This window comes from Parasteatoda tepidariorum, chromosome 9 (assembly GCF_982258835.1).
Source record: "Parasteatoda tepidariorum strain Cologne lab strain chromosome 9, Ptep-v5.0, whole genome shotgun sequence".
Taxonomy (NCBI): domain Eukaryota; kingdom Metazoa; phylum Arthropoda; class Arachnida; order Araneae; family Theridiidae; genus Parasteatoda; species Parasteatoda tepidariorum.
The window spans coordinates 93,975,354-93,995,661 of NC_141763.1; the positions used below are offsets into that span (position 1 = coordinate 93,975,354).

A 20,308-nucleotide genomic window follows, 5' to 3' on the forward strand; every position below is an offset into this window, starting at 1 on the left:
GCTCACTATGTGCTCTTGCGTGCCGAATTCAATCAATTAAAAATGAAAACTGTTGCCAGCGCGAGAAAAGAAATATCATCTGTTTTATTGATACATACATACGTACGTATTAGCGTTTTATGTAATAAGATAGAAGATAGATTCCTGTATCTTCTAAAAGTTTCCAGAATGTTCCAATTTGTCATTTCCAGTTCCGTTATTTAGTAATATAGAAGATCAGGTGTTTCAAGCCAGTTACTTTCTTCCCTGTACGTTAGAAGGTTCTTAATAAATCTCTAATTTTCTGGACAGATTTAAATTCATTCGACGAGACAATATGATCGTAATATTAAATATCAGCAAACTAATTTACTATTCTTAGTTATGTCATCCACACAAAAACTAATTTAAATATCTGTATAGCTATAATTTAAATATCTATGATTTAATAATCATGCAATAAATAATGTTTATATTCTAGTTTTTTTAAAAAAAAGCTTTCTTACTGTGGTTATAGGCATCGTCCGGATACGCATTACTCATGCTTAATGTGCCTTGTCCATGTCTTGCCCGCAGAAAACAATGATAATAGTCCGAAAATAGGATTTTTGTTATTTCCACAAGCCATCGGGGTTGATGAGCGGCAGCGGGACTTTTACGCAACTCGTAACACTTTTGCGTACAATTTTAAGATCGTTTTATCCAAAGATAAATCAATAATCGTTTATTACTTTTCTTTTTCTCATGGTCGAAATTAGAAATTTTTTTGACTTATAAGGTTAACGAATTTCTAGACAATATTAAATTATGCAATTGTAAAGGAAAAATTAGGTCCTTGGTCGAATAATGTTCCTGAAATCTGAATATTTTAAGAGAGTTTTGTACTTTTAAATTTTCAGATAGAAGTAATAGATTTCTCTGATTCCTCACACACATCATCAATTATCTTTAATATATAAATATTATTTCAGGTATGAGTAAAATTATTTTTCACTACTTTACACATTGAAAGTTAATATAATTCTAAATCTAATTATGGAAAATTAATATTATTCTAGATATTAAAAAAATAATATTGAGAAAGGATTATATTAAATTACATTATTTCATATCATCTATTAATATAACTTTATCATATTAATCAATGTTATTTCAAATTTTGATATCATTTCATCTCATCTATGATCTCATTTATAAATCATGCGAGTTATACATTTACGAGAGTGTTATACATTTCATATTTTGATATAATTTCATCTCATCTATCATCTCATTTATAACTCACGTGAGTTATACACCTGAAAGCAATAAAAATCTTTTAAATTTATGATGATGCAATTTTTGAAAAATAAAAATTAAAATTATTTTCCTCGAGGACAGACAAAAGCTTAGTAAAGTTCAATTATAAATGTTTAAACAGGTGCATACCGAATCTTGCTTTATCTATATCCTAGATTATTTTTCTTTCCCTTGCATATCGAAAACTAAATTGACCTCAGATATCTGTGCAATATCTAGCAAATACAGCTATTTAATTCAAATAGTTTGTAGTAAGAGAAACAAGAAATAATAAATTAAGGATTTTGAAATAAATAAAATTCATTCGGGAGTCAATTTAAGTTATGACATAGCAATTTAGAAACATAATAAAAAGAATTTATTTTCAGCCTGTCATACAACTTTTCGATTAGAAAAGTTATCAAACTAAAGTATTTTCAGTTTGGCTTTTGTGTGTTAAAAGTTTGAGTAAAAATGTGTCTGATTTTACTTATTGCGGCGTCATTAGTTAGTACAGCTTTAAGTGATAATTTAAGAGATAAATTAAGCATAGACAATCTGTATCCGGACGATGCCTATAACCACAGTAAGTTTTTTTTTTTTTTTTTGAAAACTTGAAAACTAGAATATAAACATTATTTATTGTATGATTATTAAGTCATAGATATTTAAATTATAGCTATACAGATATTTAAATTAGTTTTTGAGTTGATGACATAGCTAAGAATGGTAACTTAATTTGCGGATATTTAAAATTACGATCATATTGTCACGTAGAATGAATTTAAATCTGTCAAGAGAATTAAAGAGATTTATTAAGAATTTTCTAACGTACAGGGAACAAAGTAACTGGCTTGAAACACGTGATTTTCTATGTTACTAAATAACGGAACAGGAAATGACAAATTAGAACATTCTAGAAACTTTTAGAAGATACAGGAATAATAAATATAAGCTTATGATATATTTAACGATTTTTACATTTTCTTCGAGTTCTGAGGATCGAACTCGGCCTTTTTGTTTTTCCAGAATGACGACTTCAAACCTCTCGGTAACGTTGACACACGTCATTATTGATTAAATTTGTTGCTCTAATATGAGTTAGTATACAAGACGAACCAAGACAAATTCTTTTTAATATCTTTAGCATTTCAGGAGTAAAATTTCAAATTTCGTAAAAAAAATATAAATTAAAAAAACTGTTTTATGCCATAAAAAAACAATTAATATAAAACAATCATCGAGATTGAAGTGATGACATAGCTGAGACTTTTTAGCAAAACTTTCAAAGCAAATCAAAACATTTTTGTGTACAATTACAATATCTGTTTACCCAAAGATACATTTATGTAGAACGATATTTTTTAATAATTGTTCATTAGTTTCCTTTCTTTTCTACAAATGGTTGAAAACGTTTTATATTGTAAGGCTTTGAAATTTCTGCACAATATTAATTTTCATAATTTGGAAGGAAAAATTTTACAATTGGAAGCAAATAAGTCGAATAATGTTTTCAGAATTATGAAACTCTTAAAAATTAGTATTTTTAAATTTTGATATAGTATTAAAATTTTTAAATTTTTCTGGTTCACTTATAAACTCTCGTACATTATCAACTATCTTTAATATTATTTCAGTTATAATCAGGATTAATTTTCACTACTTTATACAATGAAAATTAATATGATTCTAAATTGAATTATGGAAAATTCATATTATACAAGATTTAAAAAAAAATCAAACTAGAAGATGTAAAATTGCACTATGTCATTTTATCATATCAATCACTAGTATTGCATATTATCATATCATTTTATCATATCATTTTATCATATCATTTTATCACATCATTTTATCATATCATTTTATCATATCATTTTATCATATCAATCAATATTATCTCATTTGATAATATCATTTCATCTAATGTATTTTCATCTCATCAATCATCTCATACCAGTTATATAGTTAAGGCTAACCAATTTTTTTTCGAAAGCTCCATAGTAATATGAAATGATGTTTATTTTTTGCAAATATTATGCTATTTTTCTAACTGCTGAGAATTTGCAACTGCTATTGATGACTGTTAGGTCAGATTTAGTCAATCCAAAGCCAGCACTGTTTTGGTTAATTTTGAAAATGGAGCAAAACGTCAATCTTAAAGAAAAAGCCACAGTGTGAAAATGAAAAGTGATTGTGGTCTAAATTTTTTAATATTTAAAAACTTACTCAAATGCTGCATTCAAAACTGAGCTCAAAAACTGAGAATAAGGCAATGATTTTCATAATTTTCGTCAAATGTCGCCACATTAGCGATTTTTAGAAAGTTTCATAACTTTTAAAATATTTTAGTTATTAGTCTGTTCTGAACCACAGATAATTTTTCACGTCAAGGTTATAAAAATAAAATAAAATCATCGCATTACTTCAAGTGTAAGGCACTTCAACTATATCCTTCCGTATTTTCCATGGCAACAGATTTTCAAAAAACAAAGTTAAATGCAATGAAAACACTTTGAGAATAATTTAAATTAGTGACGGTGCTGTTCTTGAGTAATAAAAAAATAGTTATTTTCCGCAAGTGTGTATAACTACTCAATAAACTACAAGTGTATGATTATACGCTGGAAAATATTTCTTTGAGCTGAATCTTGCTTAAGTTCTAGTGTCAAATTATTTTTCGCTATCTTCCGCATTGAAAACTAACATGACTTCAGGTATATGTGCAATATCTCACAAATTCATTCATTTTTTAACTAATCAGTGGAAAAGGAACTACAAAAGTATAAATTATTTATTTAGAAATGATTGAATTTCATTTGGGTGTCTTTTAAATTTAAGACACTGCATTTATAAAAAATAGATATAAGGAATTTAATTTCTGCCGGTAATCAATTTTTATCCTAAATTATTTTACAAACTAAACAATTTTTAATTTTAGTTTTAATTGTTAAAAGTTTTTTGTAAAAATGTGACTGACTACAATTATTGCAGAATCACTAGTTTGTACATATTTAAGTAATAATTTAAACATAAATAATCTGTATCCGGACTATACCTATAATCACAGTAGGTGAATTCGAAAAGTTTGAATATAAACCATATTTATTGCAAGATTATTAGGTTATAAATATTTATATTATACAGTGATACACGAAAGTCAGCATACACTAGCAAATTTTCCCATTTTTTGAAATAAAATTATTTTTCTAATTCGTATAGCTATCAGTACGCATTTGTATAATTATGTGTCTAATAGACATGAAACATTTTAAGATTATCATAATCATTTTCAGATTAAGTTAAAAATATGCGTTTTTCAAACTCACAAAAGTGAGCATACAGTTGGATTTAAATAGATTTTTGCAGGTATTTAGCCATCTTTTTATTCTCTTAATATATTTGTAAGAATTGCGCCTTGTTTTATATAAGCTTTAGAGGAGATTTTTGAATGAAATTTATTTCATTAATTTTAAAACGGCAACTAAAAGAACTGAATCATCATTAGAAATCTGAGAACTGGTTATTAAATTGAAAAATGAGGCAAAATCACTCAATCAAATATGTCAAATTATTGGTAGAAGTAGAGCTACAGTGCAAGGAATAATAAGGAAATATAATTTGACAGAAACTACGGAAAACTTGTCTCGTACTGGTAGACCACCAAAATTGAACGGTAGAGATAAAAGAGAAATCATTCAAACAATTCGTAATAATCCGAAAACTACTGCAGTAGACATAGCCAAACATCTTGTGAAGGTTAACGAAACTGATGTAAATCCAGAATGTGTTAGAAGAGCCTTGAGAAAAGAAGGATATAATAGCAGAATTCCTTGTAAAAAACCTCTCATTAGTACAGTCAATAGAGACAAAAGATTAGCATTTGCGCATCTTCATGAAAACGATAATTTCGATTACTGGAGCAAACTTATTTTTACAGACGAATCTAAATTTAACATTTTTGGCTGGGATGGTAAGCAAAAAGTTTGGCGACAACCCGGAACAAAGTTAGAAATGAAGAATCTGATTCCTACAGTAAAACATGGCGGAGGTTCAGTGATGGTTTGGGGCTGTTTTTCAGCTTTAGGTGTTGGCAATTTTGTCTTTATAGAAACCACTAAGGATCGTTTTGTCTATTTGAATATATTGAAAAACAATTTGAAGCAATCAGTGAGAATATTAGGCATAGGAAATGACTGGATATTCCAACAAGATCAGGATCCAAAGCACACAGCTGGTGTTGTCAAGGAATGGCTGTTGTACAACACTCCAAGACAACTGCACTCCCCTCCTCCAAGCCCCGACCTGAATCCTATCGAAAATTTATGGTATGAACTGGACAGAAGTATCAGAAAAAGGCAAATTACAAGCAAAGACGATCTTAAAAAGGCATTGCTTGAAGAATGGCAAAAAATTCCCCGCACTGTAACCGAAGGACTGGTCTATTCAATGCCTAATCGTATGAGAGCTGTTTTAAATTCAAAAGGTGGACCAACTAAATATTAAAATATGGAAATTTCAAACGTAGAATTTCCTGTATGTTCACTTTCGTGACTTGCGAAATGACTGATTCTCCAATATTTTATATTATTTTATGTCTAATGATAAAAAAACTGCTGTTTTTGCTCATCAATTTTTTATTTCTAATCAATTTAAGCTAAATTGAATTCAATTCTTGGGTAAATATTTGAAATAAATAAGTTTCTGTTAATTTTGAAAGGTGTATGCTGATTTTCGTGTATCACTGTAGTTATGCTGATGTTTAAACTGGATTTTGTATGAAGGATATAAGTTAATTTGTGGAAATTTAAGATAACTATCATGTTGATTAAATGTATGGCAATAATATAAGTTAGTATACAAAATGCATTTCAAACCGTCAAAGCAACTACAGTTAGAAACACGCGTATTAGTAAAGATGAGAACAAAATGAAAGTATAATAAATTCATGAAATTTGTTTATTTTCTGAGAATTTCATAATTTTAAGGTTCTGAAACACATTTTGGGGCAAAAATAAAGTTAAGTTTCTTTCAAAATTAAAAGAAGTCTACCCCTCGTTCACACAATTGATGTTTTTTTTTCAATGTTTTACTATTTTAAGATTTTTAACTAGTTTTAATTATTTATTGCTGTCTTTTAATTGAATGAAACAATATTTCTTTGACACTGAAATTTACTAATGTGATTTGTTGCACTAATCTTCGATTCATTTTTCAATTATTTCAGTCTTCTAGAGCATTTAAACAATTAATTTTTCTTCAGTTCAGAACCAATTTGAAAACATAATAAAATTTGATCAAACTTAAATGTCGAAATTTGAACTTTAAAGAACTCTAACATTAAAGTATTCTAAAAAAGTCGAGATTTTAAACAAAAAAAATATTAAGCACCTCCCATCCGTATGGTAATTTCAACGTGTAAATCACAATCATAGCATGCAAAATTATTTAATTTAAATATAAAACAAACTTTTTAATTATGATCTTATAAGTTCTCAATGACATTTTGAATGTATCATATTATATTTATGACTATGCCAACTGAAGAATTTTCTAGAGAAAAAAATACAATTACGATCAATTATGTGATTGCAAGAGTTCATATACCAATTAAAGTCAACAAAAAACTGAAGAGTTGTTATGCTTGTTGGTAAAATCGAATCAAAAGAGAATATGGCCAGCAAATACTTGTAGAGTAGAACTCATTTATTTTAAGATTGAAACTCAAGCATACCTTTAAAATTCAATCAAGAAAAAAGTACTTTATTTTCACCACATGCTGCCCAACAAATATTGCCAAAACTATAGATCTTAAAAGAAAAACTCCTCATAAACATAATCTTAATTCAGACGGCTAAATATTCGTTTTTTTGCAAAGAAAACTTAAGAAAGAATTCTTTTGCAAAGAAAATAAATAGTTACAAGAAACTACGCTACGTCTAAAAGCAAATACATAATAAAATAAAAATGTATGGGTAAAACGTTTAGAAAACGGACAACTACAGCAGAGAAGGAAAGCCATTTTTGATTTTTGATAGTGAAATTACAAATTTTTTAAGTGTTCAAAATGCTCTAATTTCTATTTCTTTCCATGAAAAAATCTGCAAACCACCGCTTGAAATTTGAGCTATAGATTTATATTGTTTGACTACATTTACTCTTTAGTTATTATAAAATAATATGCAAGCCACTGCTTAGAGTTTGACCCTTTTAGATTCACATTGTTTTACTACATTTACTGTTCAGTTATTATGAAATAATCTGCAAAGCACTGCTTAGAATTCGAACTATAGATTTACATAGTTTGACTACATTTACTCTCTAAAGTTATTATAAAATATCTTGCAAAGCACTGCTTAGAATTTGAACTATACATTTACATTGTTTGACTACATTTACTCTTAAAAGCTATTATAAAATAATTTGCAAACAGCTGCTTAAAATTTAACCTTTAGATTTACATTATTTGACTACATTTACTCGTTAGTAATCATAAAATAATTTGCAAACTACTTCTTAGAATTCGAACTATAGATTTACATTGCTTGACTCTAAAGTTATTATAAAATATCTTGAAAACCACTGCTTAGAATTTGAACTATACACTTACATTGTTTGACAACATTTACTCTTTAAAGCTATTATAAAATAATTTGCAAACTAGAGCTTAGAATTTGACGTATAGATTTACATTATTTCAGTACATTTACTTTTAAAAGCTATTATAAAATAATTTAACCACTGCTTAAAATTTGAACTATGGGTTTATATTGTATGACTGCATTAATTTCTTAGCTAGCTGTTGAATTGTTCATACCTGAAGCAAGGCGATTTCTTCCAGTCGATTTACAGAACATGTCGATTTATAGAACCCAGAAAGCATGTTTTCTTTTTTATTGTTACGAAAATGTTTGCACCTTTTTTTCAATAAAGCAAAAATATTGCGGTTTCAAATCTTTCATCCTAAAAGGGGATGAAAATTACTTTTAAAGCTTTTTTAAAAAGTATTGCCATTTATGTAAAATCGTCATTTAGATCCATAATCACGTTTTCACACTAGCGATAAGATCAAATTGATTCCTTAAAATTTCATGACAAGGTGGATTTTAGCACAGCATACAAGACGTTGCGGAAAGAAACCTTATAGTTACCTAGATTTAAGATTATTTTCGCCTTGATCAATGATTTTTTTCACTCTTGAAAACCCTAGGGCAACCTCTATTTAAGGTATTTGTATAGAAGGTTGTTTTCCAAGGTTTTGGATTAAGGTAAAGTGCGAGGAATAGGGCAGACTGTCACAGATCTCGTTGTAAGGTTAGGAGATTTACACGCAAACCACATAAAAAACTTTTTAGGTTTACATCAAACGGTTTTTGCTGACTGAAAATAAATCTTATTTTGCTATCTGGTGATCGTATTTGTTTCCGAATCCACCTTTGATGGGCTCAAATATTATAGTTTTTTTTCTGAAATATTGACTTCAATGAATATAATTTGATAAAACTACATTATTTGATGATCTGACGTGCCACCTATGCACGCAGCGTGCATTCCATAATTGTACAAGAGGGAAAATTTCACTCCTGTACTATTGCATACCAGCTGGAATTCACCTTCCAATTCCAAACTTTATCCTTATTTGAGCGGAATATTCAATTGTTGAGTAAAATAGGTAACGAATTTCTTCTTAGTGTATCATACCATGCGCCATGAAAAGAAAATCGCGTCATCCTGGTCTTGAAGGGGTTAAATGTTGAGTGCAAGGAAAGTTGTATAATTTATAAAAAATGTACATTAGAATGTTTAGTTCTTACAAAATAATGACTTTTTATAAAACAATTTCATGAAATACAAATGAGAAAAGAGAAAGACTTACGCCAAATGGTAAATTATGTCATTTCTTTTCTCCAGTGAACTTCACGACAAAATGCTTCGGAGATTTGGGATGTTTCTATACCGGTCCTCCTTGGTACCATCCTCTGTACAGACCAGTAACTGTACCGCCGCAAGAACTGCACACGAAGTTTCTGTTGTATACACGCTCCAATAAACAGAAGCCCTATGATCTGAAACCAACAACAGAATCACTGTCAAAGTCTCCTTTCAAAGATAATTCAACAACAATAGTACTCGTTCATGGATATTTAGCTCGCCCAAAAGATTTTACAGTAAGGAAACTTTGAAATTTTATTATTTGTATTATCTTTACAGATTCAATATTATTAAGTTAGCAGTTTTTTAATCTTCTTTTAGTTAGATATATTTGATTAATACAACCAACAAGATATATACACTATTGAAAAGGGGGTGCGTCACAAAATAGTGTTTGTGCTAATTTGATGCAATCAAAATGCAGTAGGAAGCTTCCCGATTCAACAGTGATATTAATGTATCTTGATGTTCATTACAAAATATTCTTGTTCACTTTGAATTGCAACGGGGTAAAAAAAATTTTACTCCTTATTTATACCTCATATAAAAAAAAATGACGTCTGAAGATCTCAATTTCTAACTTCGTTGCCTTGGTAACGATGTCACAGGCAGAAACGCTACTCTTTTTGTTTAGATAGCATAGCAAATCAATACCTCTGGAGGTACTGGATCGGAGAGGAATTGTGCTCTGGTTCCAGTCTAAACAACGATATGTGGATGGTAGTTAAGGCGGAGGTTTGTTCTCCGTCAGTAACCGCCAATATTCGTATAGTGGAAAATAACTTTATACAGTCTCCAGGAAAGAATATATAAATTGTTTAGTGAAATTTAGATTTTATTAAGCATAATTGGTGATATAGTGAATGGCCATTTCTTCATCCGAAAAAAAAGAAATCCCTCAAAGGGATGAAATCAGAATATCGTCTTATTGAGAGATCATACAACCAGAATATCATTTCTGACGGTTAGGAATCGAGACTGGGGAGGCCCGTAAGGGCACTCCCAGTATCCAAAGATAATTCCAATCCAAAGATATTATCCAAAGATAATTCCAATCAAGACATACATTTTGATAAATATTTATTAATTTTTAAATAACAGTCAAAAACATTTTTATTTGCGAGGTATACAATTTTTTTACATTCTTTACCCACAAATTTGAAATTAAAAGTGAATATAATTATTCCTAACCGACATAGAAAGTATGGGTAGGAGATCCAAAATTGTCGATTTATCAAAATATAACATAGCCAAAACAAAGTCAACCAGCATAACAATATTGGGTTTAAAAGAATACTTTGGCGATCACGAGTCGCCAACAAATTTATGAGAATTATTACAACCATGCAACTGAAACATTTAGCAGTTGGAAATTTGAATAAAAAGTTATAAATAGATTTTTGTTTTTTATTAGAGGTGACAGTGAATTAATAAGTCTGCATTAGTAATGAAATAAAAAGTATCCGTTACATTGATCTATGCAAAAGAAGAATAAATATTTTCTGTTCGTTTAAAAAGTTAAATCTTTGATTTATTTTAAATGTAACTCTATTAATAAAAATCAGCTTAAGTAATGGAAGATATTTTAAAAGATAGGAAATAAATATGTAATGCCAATTGTGGCATCACAGTAGTCTGTGATAGTGTTCTCTTTGTAAAACAGGACATGACGCATGCATGTGGTCTCCGGTTTATCCTCAAAGTTATCGTCACCAATAGCCAATCGTGTAGCTCTTATGCAATGTAAATGAATGTACAAACCTATCATGTACAGTATGCCGATAACACGGACCACGCTGAATAACTTTTGATCTAATGATAGGATCTTCACGTTCTAGGACTCATTCTTAATCGTTCAAGGAGTTGACTTTAAATTTGCTAATTAATTGGTGCAAACGATGTTACAAATTACGAAATCAGACAAAAAAGCATTTTCTTTGAATAAGCATACCTATTTTTAAAATCATTTTGACTTCAGACTCAATAAATATAAAGGTTTTATAAATTTTCTCCCAATAGCCTGGATAGGGGAGTTGTCTAAAGTTTGGACACCTTGATTTAATTTTAGTTTTTACGCATTTCGCCATATCTCGGGAACTATTTTAGTGAATTTTAAAAAAGTTTTCACACAATTATAAAACTTGTTATCCAAGGATAATTCCAATCAAGACATACATTTTGATAAATATTTATTATTTTTTCAATAACAGTCAAAAACATTTTTAATTGTGAGGTATCCAATTTTTTTTTTACATTCTTTTTAAATAAGCCATTTTACTTGGCAAAATATAAAATTTGAAAAAAGTCGAATTATTGAAATTTCTCTGAAACTATTCAATCGATTTTGTTTCATTTTTGTATTTTGCCATGTAAAATTATATACTTTAAAATAACGTAAAAAATATGTATACATTGAAATTTAAAACTTCTCGACTGTTATTTAATAAAATTATTAAAATAATAAATTTTTAACAAACTTATTCTTATAATTGTATAATAAATATTAACCAAATTAATCGAATTTTATAATCGCTAGCAAAAATTTTTCAATTCGCTGAAAAAGTTCTCCAAAAATGGCGCAATATACAAAAAGTAAAATTAACATTATGGGGTCTAACTTTTTAATCATTCTCCTGACTAAACTATGGGTCCCATATTTTGGGGGTCAGAAATCCAAATCGGTTGAAAAAAATGTTTATTCGGAGAAAATACGTTTTGTATCCGATTCCGCAACATCGTCTGAATACATTAATTAGCATATTTGAGGTCACCTCCTCGAATCATTAAGAATAAGTTCTAAATTCGATCATTGAATCAAAAGTTAGTCCATTTTATGTCTTTCTTTAGCAGATTTAATAACCGTCGTTGAAAGCCGACCCAATTTTTGGTTTTACGATTACTAACGCTCAACAACGTAGCCTTGTAGTTTTGAACCCACTCCGAAAAGCAACGGAACTCATGGATCAAGTATTGGGAGAAATTTGCCTCCGCGGTGGACTTTTTATTGAAACTAACCCACAATAGCGTTACATTGAGAGGAAGACCTCGAGAATCTTCCACGGTTAGCCAGACTGAAAGGAAACTTTAACCCTTAATCCTTCTACCACTGAGGATATTTTATGTCAGCACTGTGGTCGGTGCAAGCCGGATGCGGCATTCGTATCGATCAGCCATCACCGGGATTCTAATCTGGGGGTTCACCTGATTGGAAGGCAAACACTCTATCACCCGAGCCATCGCTGTTCTCCTTTACTGATTCTTCCTTCCTTATTTTCATGGCAGTTAATGAATATCTGAAACTCATAACTGTATATAGGGCTGCCGTTGACGAACGGCAGCACCCGCAAAACGCTGATACTTGACAAATGCTCAGTGAAGGTTCTTAAGCCTTCATTGAGCACAAAAACTTGCAAGTGTATGTTATGCCAATAAGCAATTACTGTATATTATTATAATAATAATAATATGCTGACTCTGGTAAAAATCGAGATTTTAGGACAGCGTGGTAACGGAGAGGGAAAATCGCTAAACCTAGAAACGGCTATTCTGAATGCAAAGATTATAATCTAGTGAAAAACTTAATATAGGGGTGATCAAATGAAAAGGTACGAAACGACAAGGTGGGTACAAATGTAGACTTTATTTGAAATATACACCATAGGCCTGAGCACAACGATCCCACTGATGAACAAGCCGCAGGATTCCTTGTTCCCAGAATTTCCGCGGCAGTGATGAGGCCCAGTTCTTCACAGCGTCCTTGACAGCCTCCTCAGCGTCCTTGACAGTCCAGTTCTTCACTGCGTCTTTGAGTACGTCGTCCGAGTTGAAGCGCTTCCCTTTCAGGTGTTTCTTCAGTGAACCAAACACATGGAAATCGCAGAGCGACATGTCCGAACTGTAGGGTGGATGGTCCAACGTCTCCCACTTGAACTTGGTCAGTTGCATGTGTGTGACTCTGGAGACGTATTGACGCGCGTTATCATGGAGCTGAACTACACCCTCCGTGAGCAGCCCCTGTCTTTTGTTCTTGATGGACCTGCGTAGTAGTTGGAGTGTCTCACAGTATACATAGGAGTCAATGGTTTTTCTGTACTCGAGTTTCTGTTCCTCATACGGACTGCCGCATCATTTGGACGCCGCTTTTGATAAGAACCTCTGCTCTCTCCTGCGCATGCGGGCTCCCGCGCATGCTCCGATCTCAGTCAGAGACTCCAATCGCATCCCGAGATGTCTCGCTACGTTCTGCCATGGCGGAAATATGCAAATATTTAACTGTTACGTTTTTACGTCGTTTCATACCTTTTCATTTGATCACTCCTTGTATCTTATATAAAGTCAGTTTTTCTAATAATGTAAAGCATTGTTAGGTAGCTATTTTTTCATAGTTAGTAACGATAATTTATAATATCTTCATTGTAAGCAATTAAGGAATATCTAAGAGAAAGTATGAAGTATATTATACGTCAAAAATCTGTTTACAGCTATGAATATTTGAAAATCTATTTATGATGTTTATGTAATAAAAAATTTTATAAACTTATTCTTTTTTTTCTACTTTTAAAAATTTTACTAAACTTTCAACAGAAGGGAAAATGATTTTCTATAGCTATTTGTGACCGGAATACATTCAAAGGCATCTTTATTTAAGGAGAAGATGAGCCGGGTTGCTGACTTACAATCCAGCAACTTTTAACGACTCGCTCTTTTTTTTTTGGTGAGGTTTTTCACTTCGCAGCAGTTGGAACCAATTATAATGCAATTTTTTATTTCTTTAAAAAGTTGTTACTTAAATTATAAAAAGAAGTCAAGAATCAAGTCATTTACGAAAATGCCAAACAGAAGAGCGAGTCGATAAAAGTCACCGCATTGGAAAATCACAACCCGTTGCTATTTCAGAATGTAACAGTTATTTTTCCATTCCTCCAGGGTACAATGAAAGAGCTCCTGAAGTATTCCTCTTACAATGTAATCATTGTCGACTGGTCACGTGAAAGTAGCGGTACTCTAGCTCAGTCTGTTGCCAACGCCAGATTAGTCGGAGCGTATACAGCTAAACTTCTTCATTTAATAATGGTTTGGTATAAGTTGTGTGAACATTCATAATGATTTGTTATAAGTTGAACATTATCCATATTTTTTTACTGTCTTTATTTCGATGTATTCAGTTCACAAGCATTTCTAGCTGAAAAAGTTACAGAAAAAAATAATTAATTTTTCTTGAAATCATTAAATTCCCGAGTAGTAGTTGGTTGTAAGCACTTTTCTCTTTATAATACAGGAGTGCCGATACGGGATCCTAATTTACAAGCCAGCGGTCTATTGACGACTCGCTGTCTTGTCTTGGAGATTTTTCTTTTACCTGCATATGTAGAGTGCGCCAAAAAGAAACAAACCACCCTGAAAAGCTTTTGATCTAATAATTGAATCTTCACACTCTAAGACTCGATCTTAATTACCTGAGGGGGGATTTCAAATATGCAAATTAATAAAATAAGCGAATTAATAAGTTTACTTTTTGCGTATTGCTCTGCATCTCAAGACATTTTTAAGCGAACTAAAAAAAATTAGTTAATAATTATAAAATTTGTTCATCCAAATGCAATTCCTCGCAAAAAGTAAGTTTTATCAAATATTCATTGTTTTATTATTATTATTTAATTACATAATAGTCGGAAAGATTTTGAATTATAAGGTACACAGTTTTTTACATAATTTTAAAATATGTAATTTTGCTAGGCAAAATACAAAATTTGAGAGAAATCGTTTAAATAGTTCTCCTGAGAAATAGTGTTTGAAAGAAGTCGTATTTTTATATTTTAGTCGTATAAAGAAATTCAGATCGATCCGTTTTTTATTTTGTGCACTGTGCAAACTTAACCCACTGACGGTTCTGCACGTAAAAAATCGCATTTTAACCTGAAGTCTTCTCTGCATAGCAAAACCGGTTTTCCCATGTTAACTGATAGGGGAACTGTGTGTAGGGGAGAAACATTCTCCCAATTTTGCCCATTTCCTTAACCGCCACAGCTGTAAAGAGATTTTGAAATGTTTAAAAGCATTCCAGAAAAGGATTTCTGTTTGTTTTTCTCCTTCTCAGCAGCCGTATTAAGTTTGTGCAGTGCGCAAAATGGAAAACGTACAGACTTGAATTACTTTATATGACTAAAATATAAAAATACGACTTCCTTAAAACTCTATTTTTCAGGAACTATTAAAACGATTCACATTTTGTATCTTGCCATGTAAAAAATTGTTATGTATCATAAGAAATAAGTTTTGGCTACTATTCTTTTATTGTTCTCGCCAAGGATTAAGAACAAAAGACATACATTTCCTACTCTATACTGAGATGACTAAGGGTTACAATTAGGTTTTTGAAATCGATTAAACAAATATATCTTTTTCTATGTATTAAGCAAATACATATTTATTTACTTAACGTTTTACAGTATTTCACTTTATACTTTAAGTCAAAGTTTTCCCTACTTTACTTTAAAACTTTACATTTTACACTAAGTTACTTTATTTTATATTTTTCGCTTTCATTGATTTATACTCTGCGCTTTATTTTACTACATACTGCATATTGTGCTACTTTCATTTTATACTTTATATTTTACGCTTGACTTTTTTATACTTTACGCTTTACTTTATATTTTTCTTTTAAAATACTCCTTAATTTTTTATTTATGCTTTACTTTATACTTTATATTTTGCTTTATATTCTACTCTTTGTTGACACTTAACTCTTTACATTTTGTTTCTTTCACGAGGCTTTATTCAAGAGGAAGATGTACCTCAGGTCCTAATATCAAAATAACTTTATTTAGATGAAAAATCACAAATTTCTTCATGTTTTAATCTAACTCCATTTACACAGATGCACGAAACTTTAACTTAAAAGACTGAATCGCTGCATTTATAGAAATTTAATTCGCTCTGAATGGCGTTACTTTAAATTGTAAATTAACTCTTAAAAAAGCAGTCTTAACCTAGTGAAATAAAACGGTATTATAAACTAAGTCTGATTCTAAAATGAAAGAAAAATGACTAAAGTACTACAGAGTCGTGGGACACATGTTTACCTAAAAATTTCGAAATTCCTCTGATAAATTGATTTTTCCAAAACTCATTAAAATGTTAAATTCTTCGGCAAGTTAACTCGTCTTTTCAATCCCAAACATTATTGAACGATGACGAGTTAACTCGTCATTGATCTTGCATTATCTATTTCGACTTATGAAATCCAGGGTGATATAGAATGTTGCAAAAACTTGGCGCATCGTTTAGAATATTTCACTTTACTTCCATATTCAGTGACAGAAATAGCCGGTGATACGATAAAGTTTTTGTATAAAAAAGCCAGTCAACAAAATGTTAAGTTCATCCTTTCTATTTGTATAGAATCAAACTGGATTGGAGCCAGAAAACATCCATCTTGTTGGTCACAGCCTTGGAGGTCAGCTGATTAGTTACGTTGGAGAGAGAATTAATAATTTGGGCAGAATAACAGGTATGGAAATTAAAACTGCCTCAGATAAGATGCCTTGTTTCAAAACCAGATCGATTCAGTTTAAGAAAGTACTCTAATAAGACAAATAATTTATAAATTATTGAAACACCTCACAATTATCAGAGCCCACGCTAAGCATTCGCGACCTCGCCAAATGTTATAAAATCGTAAATTTGGCGAACAAAATTGTGTTTGGTCGAAAGTATTGGCGAATGATTTTTTTCTATTCGAAAGAAATTGAAATTTAAAATAAATTTTTCTAAAAAAATCAGTACTTCTCGATTACAGTTATTTTCGGTAGATGCGCCGCAAAACCATTTAGTAACGTGTCCAAATTTAATTATAAAAATTTGTTAAGATTTGCATTTAGCGAAGACCTTCAAAAACAGGCAAAATATTTTTGATATTTGGCTAGTTTACTAGTTCTTAATTTAAATGCTTGGCTCGGGTCCTGATTGGTGAACAGTGACAGTGGCATGAACCTAACGGGGGCATGGGAATCATGAGTTCTGACTAGGAAAGAATGCCACAACCAATACCGGTTAAGCCCTGATAACTCAGGGGATAGAGCGCTCGCCTTCTAGTGAGGTGATCCGGGTTCGTATCCCAGCGATGACTGATTGATACGAATTCCGCATTCGGCTTGCGCCGACAACACTGCTGACGTAAAATATCCTCAGTGGTTACAGATAATGGGTTAAAATCCCCTTTCGGCCGGGAAAACCGTGGAAAGTTTTCGCGGTTTTCCTCTCCATTTAACGCGAATACGTGTTAGTTTCAACAAAAAGTCCTCCACGAAAGCAAATCTTCTCCCACTTCCCACAGGCAGATCCAGGAGTTCCCTTGTCTTCTAGATTGGGTTTAAAATTACAAGGCTACGGAGATCAGTACTCGTAAACCCAAAAAATGAGTAGGCAGTTTAACGACGGTTATAAAATAAAATAAAATAAAAAACTACTTCTTGACAGCGCAAGGTTGGTTATAAAATTAAATAATATAAAACCATTACTGGTTAGAGTGCCTAAATGAGAAAATTAATTCAAAGTTTGTTAACGATGAAAATCCGATTTTCGGACTGTTTTAATTGCTTTCTTTGGACAGGAAATAGACACGGTGCATTAAATTAATTGTTACCACTATTTCAATGAAAGCAATCTAGTCCTGGTTTAATTTTCTTGTTGTCAACTTTTAGGGAAAATTATTTGGAAAAAAAGAATTTATCCAATGATAATTGCATGCTTCCAAAAACTAGTTTTCTGAGATCAAGCTATTTTAAACAGAGCAGTTGTTTGTTTGAAATCTTTATGATCGTTGTTGAACAGCTGACCCAATTTTTGAGTTTATGACTACTAATATTCAACTTCGTAGCCTTGTAATTTTGAACATAATCTGGAAGACAAGGGAACTCCTGGATCAAGTAGTTGGAAAGATTTGCCTTCGTGGGAGACTTTTTGCTGAAACTAACCCGCATTTGCGTTACATGGAGAATAAAACCACGAAAATTTTCAAAACATGCCTGTGATGCCACAATTGGCATTACATATTTATTTTCTATCCTTTTAAACATTTTATGGAGAAAGGAAGATTCAGGGTGCCATTTATGTTGAGATGGTGGGATATTAAGATGTGGGTGGAGTTAGTATTAGTATAGTATAGTGGACTAGTTGAAGAATACTGACAAATTGAAGATTGCGATAAAAACAGAAGAGTGATGAATATTAACAGTTGAACCGGATCATATTTAATAAAAAAAAGCTTTTATTTAGTAGTATTTGTAGAGCTCGAGGTACCAAATATATATATATCATTCATAAGAATTTCAGTAGAATAAGTTTTGCATAGTAATATTAATAAGGACAGCTTGGAATTATCCGAAGATAATTCCAAGCAAGACATACATTTTGATAAATCTTTATTATTTTTTAAATAACAGTCAAAAACATTCTTAATTGTGAGGTATACAATTTTTTTACATTTTTTACCCACAAATTTGAAATTAAAAGTGAATATAATTATTCCTAACGGACATAGAAAGCATGGGTAGGAGATCTAAAATTGGCGATTTAATAAATTATAACATAGCCAAAAGAAAGCCAACCAGCATATCAATATTGGGTTTAAAATAATACTTTGGCGATCACGATTCGCCAACAAATTTATGAGAATTATTACAACCATGCAACTGAAACATATTTTCGGTTAGAAATTAGAATAAAAAGTTATAAATAGATTTTTGTTTTCGATTAGAGGCGACAGTGAATTAATAAGTCTGCATTAGTAATGAAATAAAAAGTATCCGTCGCATTGATCTATAAGAGAAGGATAAATATTTTATGTTCATGTTCGTTTTTAAAAGATTAAGTCTTTGATTTATTTTAAATATAATTCTATTAATAAAAAAAAGCTTAAGTAATCAAAGATATTTTAAAAGATAGGAGTCAGCAGAAAAAAGTAACGAACTTAAGTTAAATGAACTACCGGTCATTTTTTCCAATCTTTTCTTTTTCGAATTTTTTTTATTGTTCATCAAGTTTCCTAGCTCGGAGAAGTCAAGCTAGTATGCATAACAAACTTTTATCACATATTCAAATTGTTTTTATGCTTGAATTTGCTTTGTATATCCCTAGACTCTAACAGAATTTTTTTTTAAATTTAATTTAATGTAAGCAAAGAAAAGCAAAAATTCTTTATTGAATAAAAAGATAGTACCGGTATTGGTCACCACTAGGACCTGAGGAAAAAGTGTAATAAGTCATTAGGCTTTAGGAAAAAGTGATTCAAGTTACTAGACTTGAGGAAAAGCGACAACTAAGTTATTAGAGTCTACCGGACAGTGAACTGAAAATTTCAGGCTTATTCGTAGATCTTAAAAAAGTTATAAAAGATCCTACATTTTTATGTATTTATATATTTTAATAGAGTTTGATTATATCTATGCACTTTATCAGCTCTTTAAAATTTGATCAGTTCGCATGTTTTGAGAAACAAAAATTGATAAATTCTTATAATTCAAAATTTGATAAGTTAGTATATTTCAATTAAATTTGATAACTTCATAACATTTATTAAATTAGATCAAATCTTACACTCTTATAAGAAAATTGGTAACTTCGAGCCCTGGCATAAAATTTTATGATTTTGATTTTTTCTATTTTGTAGGCTTGGATATAGCAGGTCTATACTTTGATAATGCACCCAAAGAAGTTCGTTTAGATAGGAGTGATGCTATCTTTGTTGATGTTATACAGACGAATAAAGGGGAAAATCTTTATGAGGGTAATCATCATACGCTCATATTCCTTTTCCTACGTCACAAGTAATCCGGAAGTGCAAGATAAACCACTGAAGTTTTTCTCCAAATGAGATTTAAGTTATCCTGAATGGTTAGATTTGCACTCTTTGCTTGAGCTACAATTTTCTTCGAGTTGAGTGTATATTTTAATCGGAAGAGCCGAAATAGCCTATGCCAAAACTATATAGCGTCTATTATATTATCTCAATTAACTTATAAAACGTCAATAAGACGTCGAAGAGGGAAATTCATTTGGGTATCTCAGGGCTGTATGTGTTTACGTGGGAAAAAAAGCAGCACCAATTTTTGTTTTG

At 30.8% G+C, this 20,308-nt stretch overlaps 1 protein-coding gene across 3 annotated transcripts in view; it reads left to right on the forward strand.

Moving 5' to 3' along the window:
- Positions 1-1,521: 1,521 nt before the first annotated feature.
- Positions 1,522-20,308, forward strand: part of LOC122270449 (pancreatic lipase-related protein 2) — a 100,873-nt gene continuing 82,086 nt past the window's right edge. The window contains exons 1-5 of one of the 3 annotated variants that reach the window (XM_043047799.3): positions 1,531-1,843; positions 9,169-9,425; positions 14,116-14,262; positions 16,594-16,702; positions 19,862-19,978. In XM_043047799.3, coding sequence (XP_042903733.2) covers positions 1,732-1,843; positions 9,169-9,425; positions 14,116-14,262; positions 16,594-16,702; positions 19,862-19,978 — 742 coding nt within the window. In that variant the 5' untranslated portion in view covers positions 1,531-1,731. Of the gene's footprint in view, positions 1,844-9,168; positions 9,426-14,115; positions 14,263-16,593; positions 16,703-19,861; positions 19,979-20,308 lie in introns of all 3 variants that reach the window. The other 2 variants (XM_071186085.2, XM_087152383.1) reach the window with 2 other exon arrangements.